The sequence below is a fragment of the Eptesicus fuscus genome, chromosome 20 (genome assembly GCF_027574615.1).
Source record: "Eptesicus fuscus isolate TK198812 chromosome 20, DD_ASM_mEF_20220401, whole genome shotgun sequence".
NCBI classification, from domain to species: domain Eukaryota; kingdom Metazoa; phylum Chordata; class Mammalia; order Chiroptera; family Vespertilionidae; genus Eptesicus; species Eptesicus fuscus.
Genome location: NC_072492.1, coordinates 44,416,354 through 44,435,689, shown reverse-complemented (window position 1 = coordinate 44,435,689; position 19,336 = coordinate 44,416,354). Strand labels below are relative to the sequence as shown.

General features: G+C 42.5%; 1 protein-coding gene across 1 annotated transcript in view; it reads left to right on the top strand.

The window, feature by feature from the left end:
• LOC129147348 (ABC-type organic anion transporter ABCA8-like) overlaps positions 1-16,445 on the top strand; it is a 48,528-nt gene extending 32,083 nt beyond the window's left edge. The window contains exons 24-39 of the mRNA XM_054709161.1: positions 455-628; positions 832-945; positions 3,127-3,246; positions 4,054-4,104; positions 5,531-5,622; positions 6,479-6,599; positions 7,180-7,297; positions 7,994-8,085; positions 9,639-9,799; positions 10,296-10,371; positions 10,451-10,545; positions 12,434-12,553; positions 12,748-12,888; positions 14,462-14,541; positions 15,876-15,931; positions 16,064-16,445. Of these exons, the coding sequence (XP_054565136.1) occupies positions 455-628; positions 832-945; positions 3,127-3,246; positions 4,054-4,104; positions 5,531-5,622; positions 6,479-6,599; positions 7,180-7,297; positions 7,994-8,085; positions 9,639-9,799; positions 10,296-10,371; positions 10,451-10,545; positions 12,434-12,553; positions 12,748-12,888; positions 14,462-14,541; positions 15,876-15,931; positions 16,064-16,162 (1,710 nt within the window). The 3' untranslated portion in view covers positions 16,163-16,445. The remainder of the gene's footprint in view (positions 1-454; positions 629-831; positions 946-3,126; positions 3,247-4,053; positions 4,105-5,530; positions 5,623-6,478; positions 6,600-7,179; positions 7,298-7,993; positions 8,086-9,638; positions 9,800-10,295; positions 10,372-10,450; positions 10,546-12,433; positions 12,554-12,747; positions 12,889-14,461; positions 14,542-15,875; positions 15,932-16,063) is intronic.
• Positions 16,446-19,336: the final 2,891 nt, after the last annotated feature.

The window sequence follows — 19,336 nt, the reverse complement described above, 5'->3', positions numbered from 1 at the left end:
GCTGGGCTGAGCAGACCCACCCCCCACACACCAGTGCATGAATTTCGTGCACCAGGCATTTAGTAAGCAAATAAAAAGCTGTAGGCTGGGAAAGAAATACTCATAATGCACAAATATAACAAAAGATTTGTGTCAACAATATAAAGAATTCTTACACCCCAGTAATAGAAGATAACCTAATTTCAAAGATGGGCAAAATATTAAAACAGAGACCTTACCAAAGAAGAATGTAGATGGAAAATGCTTCCATAAAAAGATGGGTATTATCATGTGTAATCCAGAAAATAACCCCAATGAGATTCCTTTACACACCAAATAAAATGAATACATGTTAAAATGACTGACAATACAGAGTTTGTGAGGGTGTGAAGAAACTGAGATTCTCATGCATAATCCACATTTTCTGAAACCTCTAATTGAAATAGCATCTGTATTTTTGCTGTCTCCTGCTCAGAACAAAGTGTGGTCCCAGCTTCGGATTTCAGGGCTCTTCCCTTCTGCTTACTGGTTTGGACAGGCGTTGGTGGACGTCCCACTATACTGGCTGATGTTCCTTCTAATGTATTTGCTGGAGGTCATTTTAAACTTCAGAGAATTTATGTTTAAAGTTTTAAATGAGGCTATACACGTAAGTTACAATATTCATCGAACAAATATCATTGTACGACATAGTTAGAAACTTTGAAGATGCAAACTCATTTCATTGATATTCACATGGTCATAACTTATTAATAACTATCAGACCTGGTGCTGTGCCGATGTTTTGAATCTAAAATGTTTTCCTAGATTGCATTTGTCTTTAACTAAAATGTAACATCCTGTTTATTTCAGATCCCATGTGCTATTGGATCTATCACATCCCTTATTTTCTTTACATATGTAATTTCGTTCGTTTTTCGCAAGGGGAAAAAAAATAGTAGCATTTGGTCTTTTGCCTTCCTTGTTGTAAGTATGTTTCTTTTGAACACATATTTTATACATGTAATGTACAATTCTGGGATAGTACTTTAAATTTTCCCTTGGTAAAATACATGAATACGATAGTCTAACATATTTAAAGTTCCCCTGCCTTGGATATGAATCCTCTTCAAAATCTGCCTCTTTTCCTCTCCCTATGTCTACCCTGTCTTTCTTTAAAAGTGGCCACATTTTTTTTCACCATAAAATATTTACCTGAAGGAAACCTGGAAACGATCTGTATTTTCTTTTTACTGAAAAAGAAATAACCCCAAAGATCTCCATGACACTATGCAAACACTGTAACCAGCTTAGTTAAAAGTAGAAGCAACTTCTCCAACTCCCTACTAAGAATTAATTCCATAAAGTGACACTTAATTTATCTAAATTAGGAGGAAAAATATATGTAATCTATAAGCATCTATTCTAATTTCCTGTCATCGACAATTTTAACACTGAAACTAACAAAAGATTAGTTTCAGATGAATAAATCTGAAAACAGATGAGTAAACAGCCAATTCCTAAAACAGTGATAAGGCAAAGGTTACCAAGATACCATCCATCTTTAAAAGTCTAACACAACCACCTTATCTGGTTTGGCTCAGTGAACAGAGCATCGGCCTGCAGACTGAAAGGTCCTGGGTTCGATTCTGGTCAAGAGCGCATGCCCAGGTTGTGGGCTTGATCCTCAGTAGGGGGTGTGCAAGAGGCAGCCAATCAATTATTCTCTCTCATCATTGATGTTTCTATCTCTCTCTCCCTGTCCCTTTCTCTCTGAAATCAATAAAAATATATTTAATAAATAAATAAATACAATCCAACACAACTGAGTAATAAAGAGGTCTATGAAAACCAGAAAAGGGAGACAGTCATTCATAAAAATGAGAGTAGAGGTTTCCTTCAGGGAGTGAAACCTGAGGAAGAGTATGATTTCAACATTTGGAGAAGAATGATGATGCAAATTGAAAAGAGTGGAGGAACAGAAACCCAAAGCGGAGGGTGTCCAGACTAGGGAAAAGTCCTAACTACTGGTAATAATCTGACATGAATATGGGTAGAAAGCAGGCTGCAGCCTGAGCCTGGTCCTAGTTGTGGTGAACATAATGGTTGGAACCATGACTGGCCTTAAATGATGGGCTCAAGAACTTATTCTACAGCCCTAGCCAGGTAGCTCTGTTGGTTAGAGCATCATCCAATATGCCCAGGTTGTGGGTTTGATACCCAGTCAGGGCACATACAAGAATCAACCAATGAATGGGTGGAACAACAAACTGATGTTTCTCTCTCTTGCTCACTCTCATGAGATACCATGGAAGCTAATAATTCAGAAAAGAAAAATGATCACAGACACACTTTTAGGAAGAATATTCTGGAAGCCATAGAATTGATGGTTTGTAACAGAGAGAAATTAGAAGTACGGAAAGTTGTAGGAAGGCATTATTGTAGTTGAGAAGAAAATGTCTGAGAGGGTCACACATACCTATAACTTTCTCTTCTCCCTGAATGTTGTATTTTAGTACTAGTACTAAGCCACTCCAGGTTTTTAAATGCTTATATTTCTCCATTGGTATAGTTAACAAGTACCCGTTTATTGTTGCTTTATTCCTATTAGATATCTTTTTTAAAAAATATTTTTATTGATTTCAGAGAGATGAGAGAGAGATATAGAAATATTAATGATGAGACAGAACCATTGATTGACCACCTCCTGCACACCCCATACTGGGGTCAAGCCAGCAACCTGGGCACATGCCTGGGTTGGGAATTGAACTGTGACCTCCTGGTTTATAGGTCAGATGCTCAACCACTGAGCCACACCAGCAGGTCATTCCTATTAGAATTCAATTTCAGTTTTTACCTATGATTATTGCTTATATATCATTCTGAATTTTACCTCCCAAAATAATACACACTACCTTTTTTCCTTTTCTATATTTAAAATGCTCTCCATATTAAATCCTTGATTTACCCAGGAGGTCTCATTCATGATCCTCCGGACCAAATGAATGTGGCTAAGTCATCAAGAGAAAATGTCTGTGGAGATCCACTGATTTCAGCTTGGTTTTCGGGGTTGGAGTGGAAGTTAGGAATATCTCCAAGATGAGCCATCTTAATTTGGCACATCTATTGATGTGCAGAGTGGTTAATATGCTTTGTTTTTCTTTTTAGATCGCTCTTTTCTATATTGGCATATTCCTGATGGGATTTCCTAGTCGTAATTTACTGCTTTTCATCAACTTTTTCGTACCACAAACCGCATTAGTTGGCTGTATGCTCTCACCTTTTTATGTAAGTAATGCCACCATCTGCTCCATGTCCTGGAACTCACAACCAATGGTGAAAGCTTTGCTTAGGGCTGGGACTCTGCAACATGTTCAGTATGTGTGACATTTGAAGATTTCTACTTCATGTTTCCAACTGAATCTCTCTCCAGATAGGACAATACGCTCCAGCTGAACTGTGATAGAATAGTTGACCATCATTGATGGGTGGGGAGGAAGAATAATGGGTGGGGAGGAATAAAGCAGCCTTTATACTCAATCTGGGCTTTGTACACTCTGGGGCATGCTCAGCTCTAGAAGGTGGCAAATGAAATGTCTCTAATATTAAGGATTTCAGGATTCTAGAGAAGCTCTCAATCCTTTTTTTCTAGCTGACTGATAACTATACTTCTTTCTACCTATGGAAGGAAGGTACAGTATGTGAACTAAGAGATATCCATGGGGAAGAGAAAGGAAAGAAAGAGGACTTATGAAAGGAGCAGTGAGCACTAGAAGGTGTATGAAGGACTGTGTGATAAAGGTTAAATCTTGTCCCTCTCTCAATGTTTGGGGAGGCTAGCACAACAGACCCAAGATTCTCTCACCAGGTGATGAATAACTGCTAAATCCTATTGCTTCAAATAAAAGCACAATGGCTCATAAACCTTGGGAGGAAGGAAGACAGCTCCTCACTACACATTGTGGAATGGACACTTAGCCAATACTCTTCAGGGGGCATGCCAGTAGGGCTGTTCAATGGGCCAATTCACATTTTTATGGCAAAAACTCACAAAATGAAAATTTTCATATTTAACAATAGTCTTTCTTTTTGCAGGTTTCGATATTTTCTTCATTTTATGAAGAGATCTTTCTGGTATTCCTAATTGTAAGAACACATTTTTCTTTATAGTAATTTATCATGTATTTTACTAACTAAACTATTTTAATTCCTATAAACACAGTGGAACTTTTTATTAATGTGGATATATATAGGTATTTGTAGCCCACAGAGATAAAATATTTGTAAAAATAAAACATTTTTTAAAATATATATTTATTGATGCCGAAACCGGTTTGGCTCAGTGGATGGAGCTTCGGCCTGTGGACTGAAGGGTCCTGGGTTCGATTCTGGTCAGGGGCATGTGCCTTGGTTGCGGGCCCATCCCCGGTGGGGGTGTGTGCAGGAGGCAGCTGATCGGTGTTTCTCTCTCATCGATGTTTCTGACTCTCTATCCCTCTCTCTTCCTCTCTGTAAAAAATCAATAAAACATATTTTTAAAAATGTATATCTTTATTTATTTCAGAGAGGAAGAGAGAGGGAAAGACAGATAGAAACATCAATGATGAGAGAGAATCATTGATTGGCTGCCTCCTGCATGTCCCCTACTGGGGATCAAGCCTGCAACCCAGGCATGTGCTCTTGACTGGAATCGAACCTGGGACCCTTCAGTCCACAGGCTGACTATCCACTGAGCCAAACCTTTTAGGGCAGAAAATTTTTTATAAAAATCAACTAACCAGATAATAAGCTTCCCAATTTTTAAGGACACTGTATAACTACTAGAGGATCTTATTTAAAACTAGAGGCCCAGTGCATGAAAATTCAAGCACTGGAGGAGGTCCCTCAGCCTGGCCTTCCCCCTCTCATAGTCTGGGAGCCCTCAGGGGCGGGAGGCAACCTGGTGATCAGGGGAAGGCGATGCCCCATCACACCTCTGCTGCTGCCACTGTCAGCAACTCAAGCCTGAGCCTGCACCTCAGGCCTACCCTGGGTGGCTGGGGGGCCGAGGGGACTGGGGGACTCTGGAGGCAGGTGGGCAGAGCAGATGGCTCACCTGGGGATGGGCCCTACGTTGCCACGCACCTGCCACACCAGCAGGGCTGAGAGGACTAGGCGTCGGCATCCTGTGGCTGTGGGTGCCACCATCTTTGAGGGTGTGGCAATCAATTAGCATATTCCCTCCTTATTGGCTGTGGTCACTGCCATATTTGAAGGTGGGACAGTCAATTAGCATATGCCCTACTTATTGGCTGTGGGCGCCACCATCTTAGGGACAGGGTGAGGGTCAATTAGCATATTTTCTCTTTATTAGATAGGATAATGGTATCATACAATTGAATTTGTTTCCTATGTTTCTGTAAATAAGACTGAGAGTAAATTTGCTAGTTTCACAGTTTGAAAAATAGATTATTGGAAATTGATAATGATTTTGCCAAATGCATCTTTGTAGAAGTCCAATTATTCCTAACTCACTTTTAATCTGAAATGATTTTCTATTAGTGTTTCTAATTATGCACTTCTTTATTCCCAGACTTTCCTTCAACTTATCACCTTGATTTTTATTCTTCGATGTCTGGAATGGAAGTTTGGGAAGATATCAATGAGAAAGGATCCCTTCTTTCGGTCTGGAGAAATGGAATTTGATTCTTTCATTTCAGTGATCACTGTTTTAAAATATTTGTATACATAAATTAATCCATTAACCAAGAAGTGCTAAGAACTAGAATGGGTTGGGGTAGGAACCATTTGTCAATACAAATAATAGAGATATAGGTACCTAAATCAAAGATTATAAATAGTGGATCAAACAGACCTAAAACATTGAATATTAAAGGACTCTGTCTGACACTGTGCAGTGGAACACTAGGGAAAGTTACATCCAGCTCATTCTGTTTAAATAGCACTTAATTTGAATAGATTGACAGTGACTACGGAATGCTTTCTATCCATAATGGAAGAATAGAATGATCAATAGGTCAAAGACAGCAATAACTGTGCTGTTTTCCTGTGGTAGTAAGAAGTCCAACTGGTGGACCATAGACTATTCATGGCACTGAAAAGCTGAGACTGTTCTCATCATTCAATGATGCAAGCATAAGAATCTTACTCCCCATCAATTTCATTGATAACTCTTAAGGATAGTTGCATGGGAGACTTCCAAGATACAAGAAGACTTTTAAAAAGTCTTCTAAGATCAGTATGAGAGATTTAAATTGAAGGAAGAGAGTATGAGGGACAGAGTTAGAAGGGAGGAAAATTAATGAATCTGACACATACTCCAAAGAAATGGCTAACCTTAATAGGAGATCAAGCATCCTATGTGCATTTGGAGGGGCGGTGGAGATCACTGTATTGAAGAGAGATTATGATGGGTTATTAATCACCCAGTCTAGTCAAGTATCAGATTTAAAGAATGCAATGTTTTTGATACGAGGATAAAAACCCAAAATCAATTATTAATGGATGCTTTTGACTCCAGAATTTCTCCAAGAAGCAGCGATGTACACCAAAATCCAGAGGAGCCCGAGGGGGAGGATGAAGATGTTCAGATGGAAAGAGTGAGAACAGCTAATGCCTTGAATTTCACAAACTTTGATGAGGTAAAAACATACAAAGTAGTTATTTCATCAAATAACACAAATGAATAAAAGCAGGAAGCGTCTAATTCTCAAATGATTTTGCATTTCTCTAATTCATACAAATGAGGATCATAACTTTATTTTAGAAGGTAGTCATAATTTTTACATCTAAATGAGCACAGATTAAAAAGTCATTTTAACTCACTTTGTCTTTCATAGAAAATAAATTTTAAAAGCAGAGTGAAATTGAAATTTCTGAAGCCAAGAAAGAATTTGTGAATTTTAGAAACTGAGCAAAGTGACCCCAATCACTGTGTGTTGTTTGTCCTTTGAGGGTGATTTGGTGCTTCTCCAAGTCTCTGCTTCTGTTCTGAGAGATGGGCTGGCTGCATTAAATAATGAGTTCCTGTGTGAGTGCCCTTGTAGGAGAGGGAAACATAAGTGCTAAGAGAGGAGAATGGCCCATAAACGTGTCGTCTAGTAGAAAGTCTTCCTGGAGGCATGGCTTGTGCAGTCAGGGGCCAGCCCAGTGGGAGGATACAGCTTGTTGAAGGTCAATGGAGAGTCTGAAGGTCTGACATGATATACCTGTCATTTACAGAAACCAGCCATTATTGCCAGCTGTCTACGCAAGGAGTACACAGTGAAGAGAAAACACTGCTTTTCCAAGAAGAAGAAGAAAATCGCCACAAGAAATGTCTCTTTCTGTGTCAGAAAAGGTTGGGCACGGAGACTCTCCCACTGTTGGCTTGGAGCCCTCCTTCGAGCTCTGTGGTTCTTGATGAGAATCATTCTGTGACCACCTCTTGGTTCCCACACAGACCCATCAGCGGGGTGACCTTGACAGCTCCTTTTACATGGCTCATTCCTAGAGAAATTAACTAACTCATGCCCATGGATAGGGGCTTAGTCACATCCACATGGAAACCATAAGCACCCTGTTGAAATAAACCATTGAAGCCCCAAAGATGTGCATTTCTCTGTAATGAACATGATTAATTTCCTAACGTTCATTATTATTCACAAGAAAACAAAAAGAATGTGCCAGCATGTTCTGAAGCCTTGACCGGCAGATGGTACATGACTTCATTTTGTGACATTATTGCACAGTTCTTAGGATCACAGGACATGTGTGACATGTGTGGTCTGATACACCTAGCTTCCAAGAGTGACTTTGTCACTTCCCATCAGTGTGACTTTGGGCAGCTAACCACATCCCTAAGAGCTTTTGTTCAGAAATATGTAAGAAAGGGTTATGAGAACCTCTCGGGGGGGGGGGGGGAGGGCAATGACAATTACATGAGACACTACCTACAAATCATATAGAATACTTGTCACACAGTGAGACTATGTTTTTTTCTTAATTTTATTATCAAAATCAATTTGTATTAAATGTCACCTTTATTTTTTTCCAGGTGAGATTTTAGGATTACTAGGACACAATGGAGCTGGTAAAAGTACATCCATTAAAGTGATAACTGGAGACACCAAACCAACTGCTGGACAGGTAGGTGAATCACGTGGAAAAGATGTTACCTAGTGGTGCTCCAAATAAATTTTATAAGATGTCAATGTATTATACACAGCCAAATCTCACTTATTCATTAGATGAATGAAGTGATTGATGTGGCTGAATACACATTACAAATTATCACATAAATACACAACAAAACTAATCATTGAAAGGGAATAATTATTCATGCCTGTTAAAGCAATTAGTGGGAAGTCCAAAGTCAGAATTCATACAAATTCTGTTTATACTACCATAAAAGACTTGGATTTGAACTTTCAATGAGCACTGTCCTCCTAATATGAATTAAAATGTTTTAAAAACACACAACACACAACAATATTTAGTGATCATTGTCCTTTGAAAGTGGTCAGTTACTGTAACACATATTTTTGTAGAAATACACTACCTAGGGGGAGTGTTTTTAAGGAATGGTGCCAAGTTGACCAATAGAGATATGAAGCTGACAGAATTATCCATGCGATTCAACTGCATAGAAGGCCAAGCAAATAAAAAGAGCTGAATTTATCAAAGTAACAGCATGAGTTACAGAGAAAAGTAAAATTTTATGGCAGGAGATAGGTGACCTTCAGAACTCCTTTGAAAAGTATGTGGGAGGTGAGGGGAGTGGAGAACAGAATCCTAAGACAGAGGTCTGTGCAACTCCACCATGGGAAAGGGGCTGGTGGTCACGCCCACCCAGGGAAGACCACCAAGACCGTGATTGGCAGGTGTCCCAGGAAAGAGGAAGGAGGAAACATATTCACAGTGGCTCTGACGCTGAGGTGAGAGAAGGGGTGGGTGAAGGGTGCCTCTGGGTGATGTTGGTGGCTCAGGGAGTGCTTAGTTCAGATGAGAGCACCACCTTGAAATAAAATCAATATTTTATTTCTCCTTAAACATGGGCCCAAAAAGAGGTAACCATTCATTGAGATCTTGGAATGAAGTATTTCTAAAGGTTACGTGAGATCTGAATTATAAAGCCAGCAACCATGTGGGTGACATGAAATCAGCTTGAATCAGATCAGCCAGAGTGATCTTTATAAAATGTCATTGTCCTGCTTAAACACTTTCAGCGACCTCCCACTGCTCTGTGCCTGGGAGGAAACCTCTCCTTGCTGGTCAGGAGCCGATTCCCACATCCCTCCTGTCACATCTCTCTCTTCTCGCCTGGACCCCTCGGCTCCAGGTCCCCTGCTTTTGCCTGGGGTCTGAGAGCACATTGAGCATCATCCCTCCACAGGGCTTTGCTCTACTCCAAACTCCTGGCCCTTTCCAGGGCAGGCGCCCTGTCACCCTTCTGCTGCAATGGTCCCTCAGCAGGCAGGCTTTCTCAGATGGGCCCATCTAAGGTCACTTGCCCTGAGTATGTGTTTGTTGCCATGAATTTACACTCTGACAACCTTCCTCCAACCAAAATGGTTGCAGGTGATTCGACTTAATGAGACCGGAGACTTTCTCTAGGTTTCTTGGTTTATAAGGAGAAAGATGTCATGGGAACTCAGGAGCAATGCAGGCCACAGGGTCTGAGAATGAAGTTTTCTCTGCAGGTGCTACTAGAAGGCAGCAGCGAAGGGGACCCTCTGGGGTTCCTGGGGTACTGTCCTCAGGAGAACGGGCTGTGGCCCAACCTGACAGTGAGGGAGCACCTGGACGTGTTCGCTGCGGTGAAAGGGCTGAGGAAAGCAGACGCCACAGTCACCATCACACGGTACGGCGGGGGAAGGGGGGGGGCAGGGTTACTGGGAGCACACACCTGTTGCTACCTGAGAGGTCCAGGAAGTCAGGTGGACTGACAGCCTCCACAGGAAACTCAAGACTTCCCAGGAGACTCAGCACTGACCCAGACCACAATGGGGAGATTTGCCATCAGAAACTGGTTTTCCTGATTTTAACATGTTATTTCATTTTCTCATCTTAAATATGGAAAGAAAAAAGTATGTATTGGCAAATTAATAAAAAATACTAAAATTTAAGTGTAAACTATCATAGGACAGCTATTTGCATGTCATAAAATGCACTTCTTTTAAAAGGAAAACTAATGTTGGGGGGCACGGGGGTGTCAAACCAGGCCATTGTAACGTGGCCCAGCGTCTATTTCAGAACCCCATCTCCGAGCTCTGTCCCCACCCTGCTCCCGCGTGGCTCGCTCTCCCACCAAGTGTCCTGGTTGTCAGAGGCCTGGAGCCCCACTGTGTTTGCTTCAGGTTGGTGGACGCGCTCAAGCTGCAGGAGGAGCTGAAGCGCCCCGTGAAGGCCTTATCAGAGGGAATCAAGAGAAAGGTAGGGGCGGGGCTGGGGTTACCCCAGGAGGCCCACGGAGCCCAGATCCCTGCCAGATGCGCCCTTCCTCTCCTTCCAGCTGTGCTTCGCGCTGAGCATCCTGGGAAGCCCATCGGTGTTGCTGCTGGACGAGCCGTCCACGGGCATGGACCCCGCGGGGCAGCAGCAGATGTGGTGAGGGGCGCGCCCTGTCGGGGCCAGCGTGGCCACCTGGCAGGGAATCCGTGAAGTGTTTAACTCCTGTGAACATTGTGCTCTTTTGTTTTTTCCTTTTCATCAAGTTTTTAATGTGTGAAATCTGAATTCTGTCAGGGACATATACATACTTATATCAGTTTCTTAGGTCAATGTTGTGGCTACTCACTTTTTTTTTTTTTTTTTTAGATATATTTATATTGATTTCAGAGAGGCAGGGAGAGGTAGAGGAAGGGCAAGGGAGAGCAGTTGGACAGGAGCAGGCTGGCACAGGAGGGAAGTTCGGGGAGACCCAGGCCTGCAGTGGGGTGAGGGCAGTTAGGGTTGAGTGGGCCAGCAGGGGAGGGCAGTTGGGGCCAACCAGGCCGGCAGTGGAGGGCAGTTGGGGGGGGGGGTGGAACAGGCCTGCAGGGGAGGGCAGTTGGGGCGACCAGGCCTGCAGGTGAGGGCAGTTGGGGATAACCAGGCCTGCAGGGGAGAGAAGTTGGGGGGAATTAGGTCTGCAGGGAAGGACAGTTAGGGTCGACCAGGCCAGCAGGTGAGGACAGTTAGAGGTGACCAGGTCAGCAGGGGAGGGCAGTTAGGGGTGACCAGACCTGCAGGGGAGGGCAGTTAAGGGCATTCAGGCCAGCAGGAGAGCATTTAGGTGTAGATCAGGCTGGAAGGGGAGTGGTTAGGAGGTGATCAGCCTGGCAGGCAGAAGCGATTAGGGGCAATCAGGCAGGCAGGCAGGCAGGCAGGCAGGCAAGTGGTTAGGAGCCAGCAGTCCTGGATTGTGAGAGGGCAGTCGAACATCCCTAGAGGGGTCCCAGATTGGAGAGGATTCAAGCTGGGCTGAGGGACACCACTGTCCCCCCTGCCTGCACAAATTTTGTGCACCGAGCCTCTAGTTTATTATAAAAAGCTGGTACTCATATACATAACTGATAAGAATATTTTTCATCATATATGTTCACTTTTTTTTAGGTTGGCCTTCTAGTGAACCTTCAGCTTCATTGAAGGGATCATCGGGCATGGGGGTGGGGATAGTTAAAAGCATAATTCATTGATGAGCATCTCTTATTTTTCCTTTATTGACAGTAGGGCTTACCCCTATGTGAATTTGGCTTACCATTTTGTTATGTTGAGTTCAAACATACATGTAATAGCCACCACTGAAGGCAGATTTTGGTAGACTTTGAAAGTGTTGTTTGACTTGAGGCTCCACATGCTTTGTGGCTTCCAAAACACAATGGCCTGGCCCAGCAGGCATAGTTGAGTGGTTGAGCATCGACCTATGAACTAGGAGGTTACGGTTAGATTCCCTGTGGGGGCACATGCCTGGATAGCAGGCTCAATCCCTGGTGTGGGGCATGCAGGAGGCAGCCGATCAATGATTCTCTCTCATCATTGATGTTTTTATCTATCTCTACCTCTCCCTTCCTCTCTGAAATCAAGAAAAACATATTTAAAACACACACACACACACACACACACACACACACACACACACAACAGACTGCAAATCCTGCAGCAACAATGGTTGGTCCAACTGCCACCCCTGTGGCTGTAGCTCTGGCTCAGCTCCCCTATTTCCCCTGCCTCCCCGATAGCTCAGTTCATCCCAGTCCAGAGGCCGCAGCCACCAACTGCACACCTCTACAGAAAGGAAGGCGGCCACACCTCCCGTACACTGTCTCTTAATACAAAATAAAAACAACCCTGAATATTGTTCATATAGCCAATACTTTGCAAAAATATCTTCCTGTTTCTCATTAAAGGAAAAATAATCATGGTCAGGGCCCAAACATACTCACTGTGAGTATTGTAATTGCTCAATGGATGTTGTTGTGCATGTTTCCCATGCATATCTTTTCTTTCCATTCAGGCAGGTGATCCGGGCCAGCTTTAACAACTCCGAGGGGGGCGCCCTCCTGACCACCCATTACATGGCCGAGGCAGAGGCCCTGTGTGACCGTGTGGCCATCATGGTGGCCGGGAGGTTGAGGTGGGTGTCTGCCCAAGCCCACACTTGACCACCAGGTGCATGGCTGGCAGTTTGTCGGTGGGCAGAGAGGTCACTGTGAAAAACTGGGATCACCTGGCCAGGGCCTGATGGCCAAGTTCTGAGATAGCGCTAGCAGCAAATCCCAAGTCTCAAGCATTGCATCTTTCTCCTCTCCCTCCTCCTCTTCCCTCCAGATGTATTGGTTCCATCCAGCACCTGAAGAGCAAATTTGGCAAGGATTACCTGCTGGAGATGAAGGTGAAGACCCTCGCCCACGTGGAGCCCCTCCACAGCGAAATCCTGAGGCTTTTCCCCCAGGCTGCTCGGCAGGAAAGGTAAGGATGGTGGCTGGCTTTGATCTGCTATCAGATGTCAGTTTTTCCTTGTCATGTTCATAGAGCTGTGGTCATTCAAGTCCACATTTAGCCCAAAAGGAAACCTCAAAGAAATTATTTGTTGCACACTGCAGAAAATCAACTAGAGAAGAGCTGATGTTGGGTGTTATGGTCCTACTATGTACCAGGTATTGTCCTGTTCTTGGGTTATCTTATTTAATCCTCACGGAGACTTTCTAAAGTAGTCTCTGGTGTTCCAGTGTAAAAGGACATGATTGCAAAAATGCATTGTAAGAGTCCGGCCTTTACAAGGACCTTATTCCATGAAAATTGGTAGATTGGTTCCATCACATGATAGCTAATAAGTGGCAAAACTGGGATGTAAAACTGTTTCATTTCAAATCTATTAATATTTCCAATTTTATATAGAGTCTGGTCATGGAACAATCCTCATAAAAGTAATACACTAAAAAAAGACAAAGATTAACATTAGGGTCATTTTTTTAACAACTGCAATTCAACTGCAGAAGAGATAATTTAGCAGTTGGGGAAAAGAAGTAAAGAGAAACAAGTCATAATGACAAGGCCAGAAAATATATTTCTACAGTGGAGTATAAATATAAAGTCAATGTTATAACTCATCGTGCAGCCCAGGACTAAATAGAAATATGTCATAGGGGTGCAGGGAATGAGCAAAATGGATGAGAAACGTTGCTCCATAAATATGTGAAATAGCATCTTTAGGAAATGAAATCTGAATCTTTCTGGTTTTCAAATGATGGAAAGACTAATTTATCTGAGAAACAAATTATTTTCAAAATGGTGGCTGGACATTATTTGGAGCTTGAATTCCTGGAGATTTCAGAGACTCAGTTATGGTCTCCTGTGTTAGGAAAGCAGTTTGAGTAGAAAGGGGAAGGTAGGCAAGGTAGAAATGCTCTGGAGAATAGACGGATTTCCACCTGAGCTGGAAGCTTGAAGAAACTGCATGGTGTCAGGGCCCTGTTGGAGGATGAAGCCGAGGAGTAAGTGTTGACCTAGAAAGTGAGGTGGGCCCTAGCCAGTTTGACTCGGTGGATAGAGCACCAGCCCGTGTTCGATCCCAGTCAAGAGCACACATTTCAGTTGCAGGTGACAAGCTCCTTCCCCAGCCCTGGTCGGGACCCAAGCGGGAGGCAACCAATCAATGTCTCTCTCACATCGATGTTTCCCTCTGTGTGTCTCTCCCCTTCCCATCCACTCTCTCTAAAAATCAATGGAAAAACATCCTCTAGTGAGGATTAACAAAAAAAAAATAAAAAAAAAAGTGAGGTGGAAGGTGACTTTGGTAAATCTGGAAATTTACTTTGCATTGTACCTTCTCATCTCCATCTGAGGGGCCAAGGGCACTATCTGTCTGACTCCGATCCCCGGTTTTCCTTGTGAACTGCCTCTTTTTTATTAGTATGATGCACCCTCTGCATTTCGCCTACCCCAAACCACACTTACAGAAATAAAGGCCAGAGAGATGTCTGAGTCAGTTCACGTCCATCACGGGTGGTATCAGCATCTCTCTCTCCTCTTTGCCTCCCAGGTACTCGTCTCTCATGGTCTACAAGTTGCCGGTGGAAGATGTGCGACCTTTAGCACAAGCTTTCTTCAAATTAGAGAGGGGTAAGAGTGATAGGCTTTGAAATAAGAGCCTGAAAGCAGATAATTTCAAGTCACAAAATAATCCATCTCCATGGAAAACATGAACTGTGTTATAATGTGTTAAATTCAAAAGTTAAAATTTCAAATTGAATTTTAGGAGCACAATATCAAGGAAGTACAGGCATCTGTGTGCGTTTGTGCGGTTGGGGAAATGGGACTGATTTTTACTCTTCTGGTTTTATTCCATATCTTTTTGTGTATATATCTTGGTATAAGTTAAGTAAAAACTCAATCATAGATGCATTTAAGAATAATACTGTCAAAAAAAGAAGAAGAATATTGTCTTTTGGAATACTGGTGCTTACATGTTTAAAACTAAATTTTATGTGGACTTGCATATTATTGTTTTGCCTTGGACTCTATATTAAGAAACTTACCTCTTGTCTGGTCACTAAGATGATCTTGTGTCTGTTGTGCTATTAAACTGACCACACTGCATCTGTCATCACCAGGCTCATGTGGTCCTTGCCATCTGAGCCCATTAACTCTGTGACTCTGCTCTGTGCTAGCTGGACCTCCCTCTCCATCCATATTCTTTCATTGTCACTGCCCAGTGATATCTTCGCTTGCTTGTCACCTTCCCTGAGGAAGAGATTCGAGTCTCCTGGTTCTAGAAGACTCTTTTTCCTCTTGTTAATAGCATCCATGGTCACAGTGATGCCTCTTCTTTCTATTCTCTGAGCTGAACACCCCAGCATTCTGAGCATCCTCAGACTGACACTGTGGCCAGTACTAGCCTGGTATCTCTGGTGGTATATTTCCAATCTGATACTATTGGTGGCATATTTCCAGCCTGCTGGGCTCTTATTGGGGTTATAACTACCTTTCCCAGTCCATTTTGGTCAAGGAGAATGTTTTCTACTTGGTTTGGATCAAGCAAGCTGCATGGACAGAAAGAGGTCCATGAGGATTACCTGCTTCTGAGAAAACCACAGGCATCTTTCTCTATAATCTTCTGATGCAACCCTTTTCCAAATGTGTCTGCCTTCCACCTCTTCCTGCGCTGGATGTGCAAAACCCCCAGCTCACCTGCAGGAAGGGAGGCCTTCTCAGCACCATTTCCTCCCTTAAGTAGACATCTCAGAATCTGTGCAACATAGCACCTTTCCACAAGCCTATGTGAATGCATTGCTGTTCTTTTAGCTGAAGGCTCTCCTTAAACCATCCTAACGGTTCTTGTCTTCACCTTTTCATTTAATATTTTTTTAAAATTATATTTGAATTCTGTGATGACTTCTAAGGCCATCTGGATATAAAAACATATAAACCCCTAACATCCATCCATCCTTGTGCAGTTAAACAGAGCTTCGACCTGGAGGACTACAGCCTGTCACAGTCCACCCTGGAGCAGGTGGGTCAGTTTTAGTGATCTTACATCATCCATGGAATTTAACTGTACAATATGTACATTTGCATTTCACTCTCTTGGAGCTGCAGGAAACAGTATGACATCCCTGTCTCTCTACTTCTTATCCCCTTTTAGGTCTTCCTGGAGCTCTCCAAGGAGCAGGAGCTGGAGAATTTTAATGATGAACTGCAACCCTCCATGAAGCTGAAGCTCCTCCCACAGGAAGAGCCTTGAAGCCCCAAGTACTTTCTGTTTCCATTCAAGCCTGTGGTTGTTTTTGAAGACATTTATTTTAATAGCCTCAATGCTTGTATCTAGAACCTATATGGTGAACACTGACATGGTGTTTGGTGTGGTGGCGAGGAGGAGTGAGCACTTGCAAATGCAGTGACAACAGGGACAGAGGCACCTGACTGAGCCCACCTCCCGGTCCCAGCCTACGTGTGTCTGCAGGTCACCCTGATCCCATTTCTCTGTATAATGCTGAATAAATAAATTTACATTTCTGATTATGATATACAAATTTTACTTAATTTTTTATTAAGAAAACTTAAAATCCTTTTTTTGCTAACCTAAACAGAGAAATCCATATATTTACTCTTCAGCAAGTGTGATACTTTATAAAGCTTGATATTTTAATGATAATTTAAGTGAGCATGTCAAAATGTATTGTACTTTTTGAAAAATATTTTAATACATATTTTATGGCTAAAAATATGAAAACATCATTCATTGGTCATAAAATCTGATATCAATATATTTGATAACATTTCCACTGGTAACACTATATCAGTCATACAGACATAGTCTGGAAAACTGAAAACTTGCTATTAGGAATGTATTATATTTTTAGAAACCAACAAAGTCCGATTTTCATTGTATTTCTAAATCTTTCCTAAAGATGCTAGTACTATAACTGATCTTTTATGGACAGCTGCCACTTCATCTCAGAAAATTGATAAATGTAATAGATCCAATGACCACGTTTGTGGAAAATATAAAATAAATCTCATACATATATATTTTTGAAATGTCTTCTATTTCATGTGTCTTTTTCTCAACTCTTGGGCCTCTAATTTACAAGTTCATTTCAATGCAATGGAAAATGACTTCTAAGACAAGAGCAAGTTTGCTGCTTTAATCAATGTGCTACCAAAATCTAAATGAAGAAGACACCACACCATGATTAAGGTAGTAAAAAGTGGTGGCAAGCAGAGCTGTTTTCTAGAAAAATCATCTCAAACTACTGAGTGTGATGACCATGCATAAAATGTATGATTTTCTGAGTGGAGATGATTCTCTGAGCTTTCTACCAGTGCTTTTATGTCTTTTCTTCCCTTTCAGAAAATTCTTAGCATCCCAGAAAATTCTGCTCTGGAGAGCTGTCCTCCCACCCCCCGCCCTAACTGCCTTCCCAGACTCTTATGTGAGTTCTGTTTATTCATCTTGTGCTAGGAAGAAAAAAAATGAATGGAACTTAGTTCCTACTTCCACTGAATGCTGCCGTGTGACACAGTGACTTAAAGCATGCCCTAAATTTAATCTTGTATCTACCATCTACTATCTCTGCAGACCTTAATTCCTCATCTGTAAAATGGAGATCTTGATCTCCTTACCCACAGTAGAGGGTTACCATGACAACCAAAAGAGACAAAGGCAACAACAACACCAAACTGCTGCCTGGCTGTTACCAGTGCTCAGGGACTCAAAGAAGCTCTGCCATGCCCTGACCAGCTCCCTTTTTGTCCCTATCCCCTCACTTCTCAAGGACACATCGAAATGAACCTGTTTTCACCTGATTCCCCAAGGGCCAGAGGAGGTATCTGGAAATAATACACTGAACAGACTTGTTTTAATGGAGGATTTCACATTGTAACCCAAAGAAATCACACAAACTAGGTCAGTGGGAGACATATCCTGGGACAAGGAGAGTTTTAGCACTGGAGTGGCTTTTTATTTAATCCATGGATTCAACCAGCTTCAGTATTACAGACAACCAGGTCTTTGGAGAAATGAAAATGACAACTGTGTCATACCTGAGCTTAAGTTTTCACCTGCTCTTGAGCAAAGAAAAGCTTGCCCAATTCTTCATGAAGCTTCATTGGGACCAAAGTCTGCTGTTGGCTTCAAATGATGTATCTTAGCGGGGAAGGAGGGTCTAAAAAACGAATACTATTTCTCCCACCTTCTAAGTTCTTCTAGCTGGACTAGTAATCAAATTAGCAGTGACAGATTAACAGGAGATAGTCAAATTTTAATACATGGGCATGGGGAATTCAGATATGCATGAAAATTCCAAAGACACAAGGCAGTTAGGGGCAACCAGGCCAGCAGGGGAGGGCAGTTAGGGGCAATCAGGCAGGAATGCAGAGAGGTTAGGGGAGACCAGGCTGACAGGCAGAGGTGGTTAGGGCAATCAGGCAGGCAGGCAGAGGTAGTTAGGGGTGATCTGGCAGACAGGGAGGTGAGCAGTTAGGAGCCAGCAGTCTCAGATTGTGAGAGGGATTCTCAACTGCTGGTTTAGGACATCCCACAAAGTCTCCAAGGAGATTAGGAAATACTTGGAACTGAATGAAAATGAGAAATAGAGGAGTGAAAATCCTGATTTCCCAAGTGAGATTATCAATTGGGTAGTCAAGAGTTTTGTGTAGAGGGGAGCTTCCCTCTGATGAAGCTGTTTCTTTTCTCATTGTTTGGAGACAGTGCTTAAAAATTTTGGTGTGAGCCCCAATCATCTTGGACATAATAGAGGAAATCTTACACCTATTGGATTTCCTCTACTGGGTTGCTCTTATGATATGATATTGAGTATACATGCCAGTATAATATGATATAGAGTATATTGATTTCAGAGTGAGGAAGGGGGAGGGAGAGAGGGCTAGAAACATCAATGATGAGAATCATTGATTGCCTGCCACCTGCACGCCCCCTCTAGGTAATTGAGCCCACAACCCAGGCATGTGCCCTGTCCTGGTTGATGTGTCAACAGAACCACACCAGCTGGGCATCTAGATAGATCTTACCCTGTAAGTCAGTGGCCAAATGACCCACATTTAAAACCAGATGTTCAGAGGAAATGAATGGATAGACAGATAATTTGCAGCCTGGGTGGAGACCTTCCTATTTCCACAATCTGCTTAGGTTGGAAGAAATCCTCCGCAACTAAACTAAAGGGCTTCATCCCCTCGCACCCTCACTCAAAACACCAACTCCAAGAGCCAACCCTCACTGGGCAAGGTTAAGTTCATCTTCACTGAGTTCCATGTATTTTCTAATTGGCAAGTTAGGCAAAGGCTCAACTTTCCATTGACTATGGTGGACTCTCTTTCTTTCCCAAACTGCTAGTCTTCTGCCTTGCAGTTGTTGGACAGTTGCTGTGCAACACCACCTAACGAGCTCTCTTTAAAA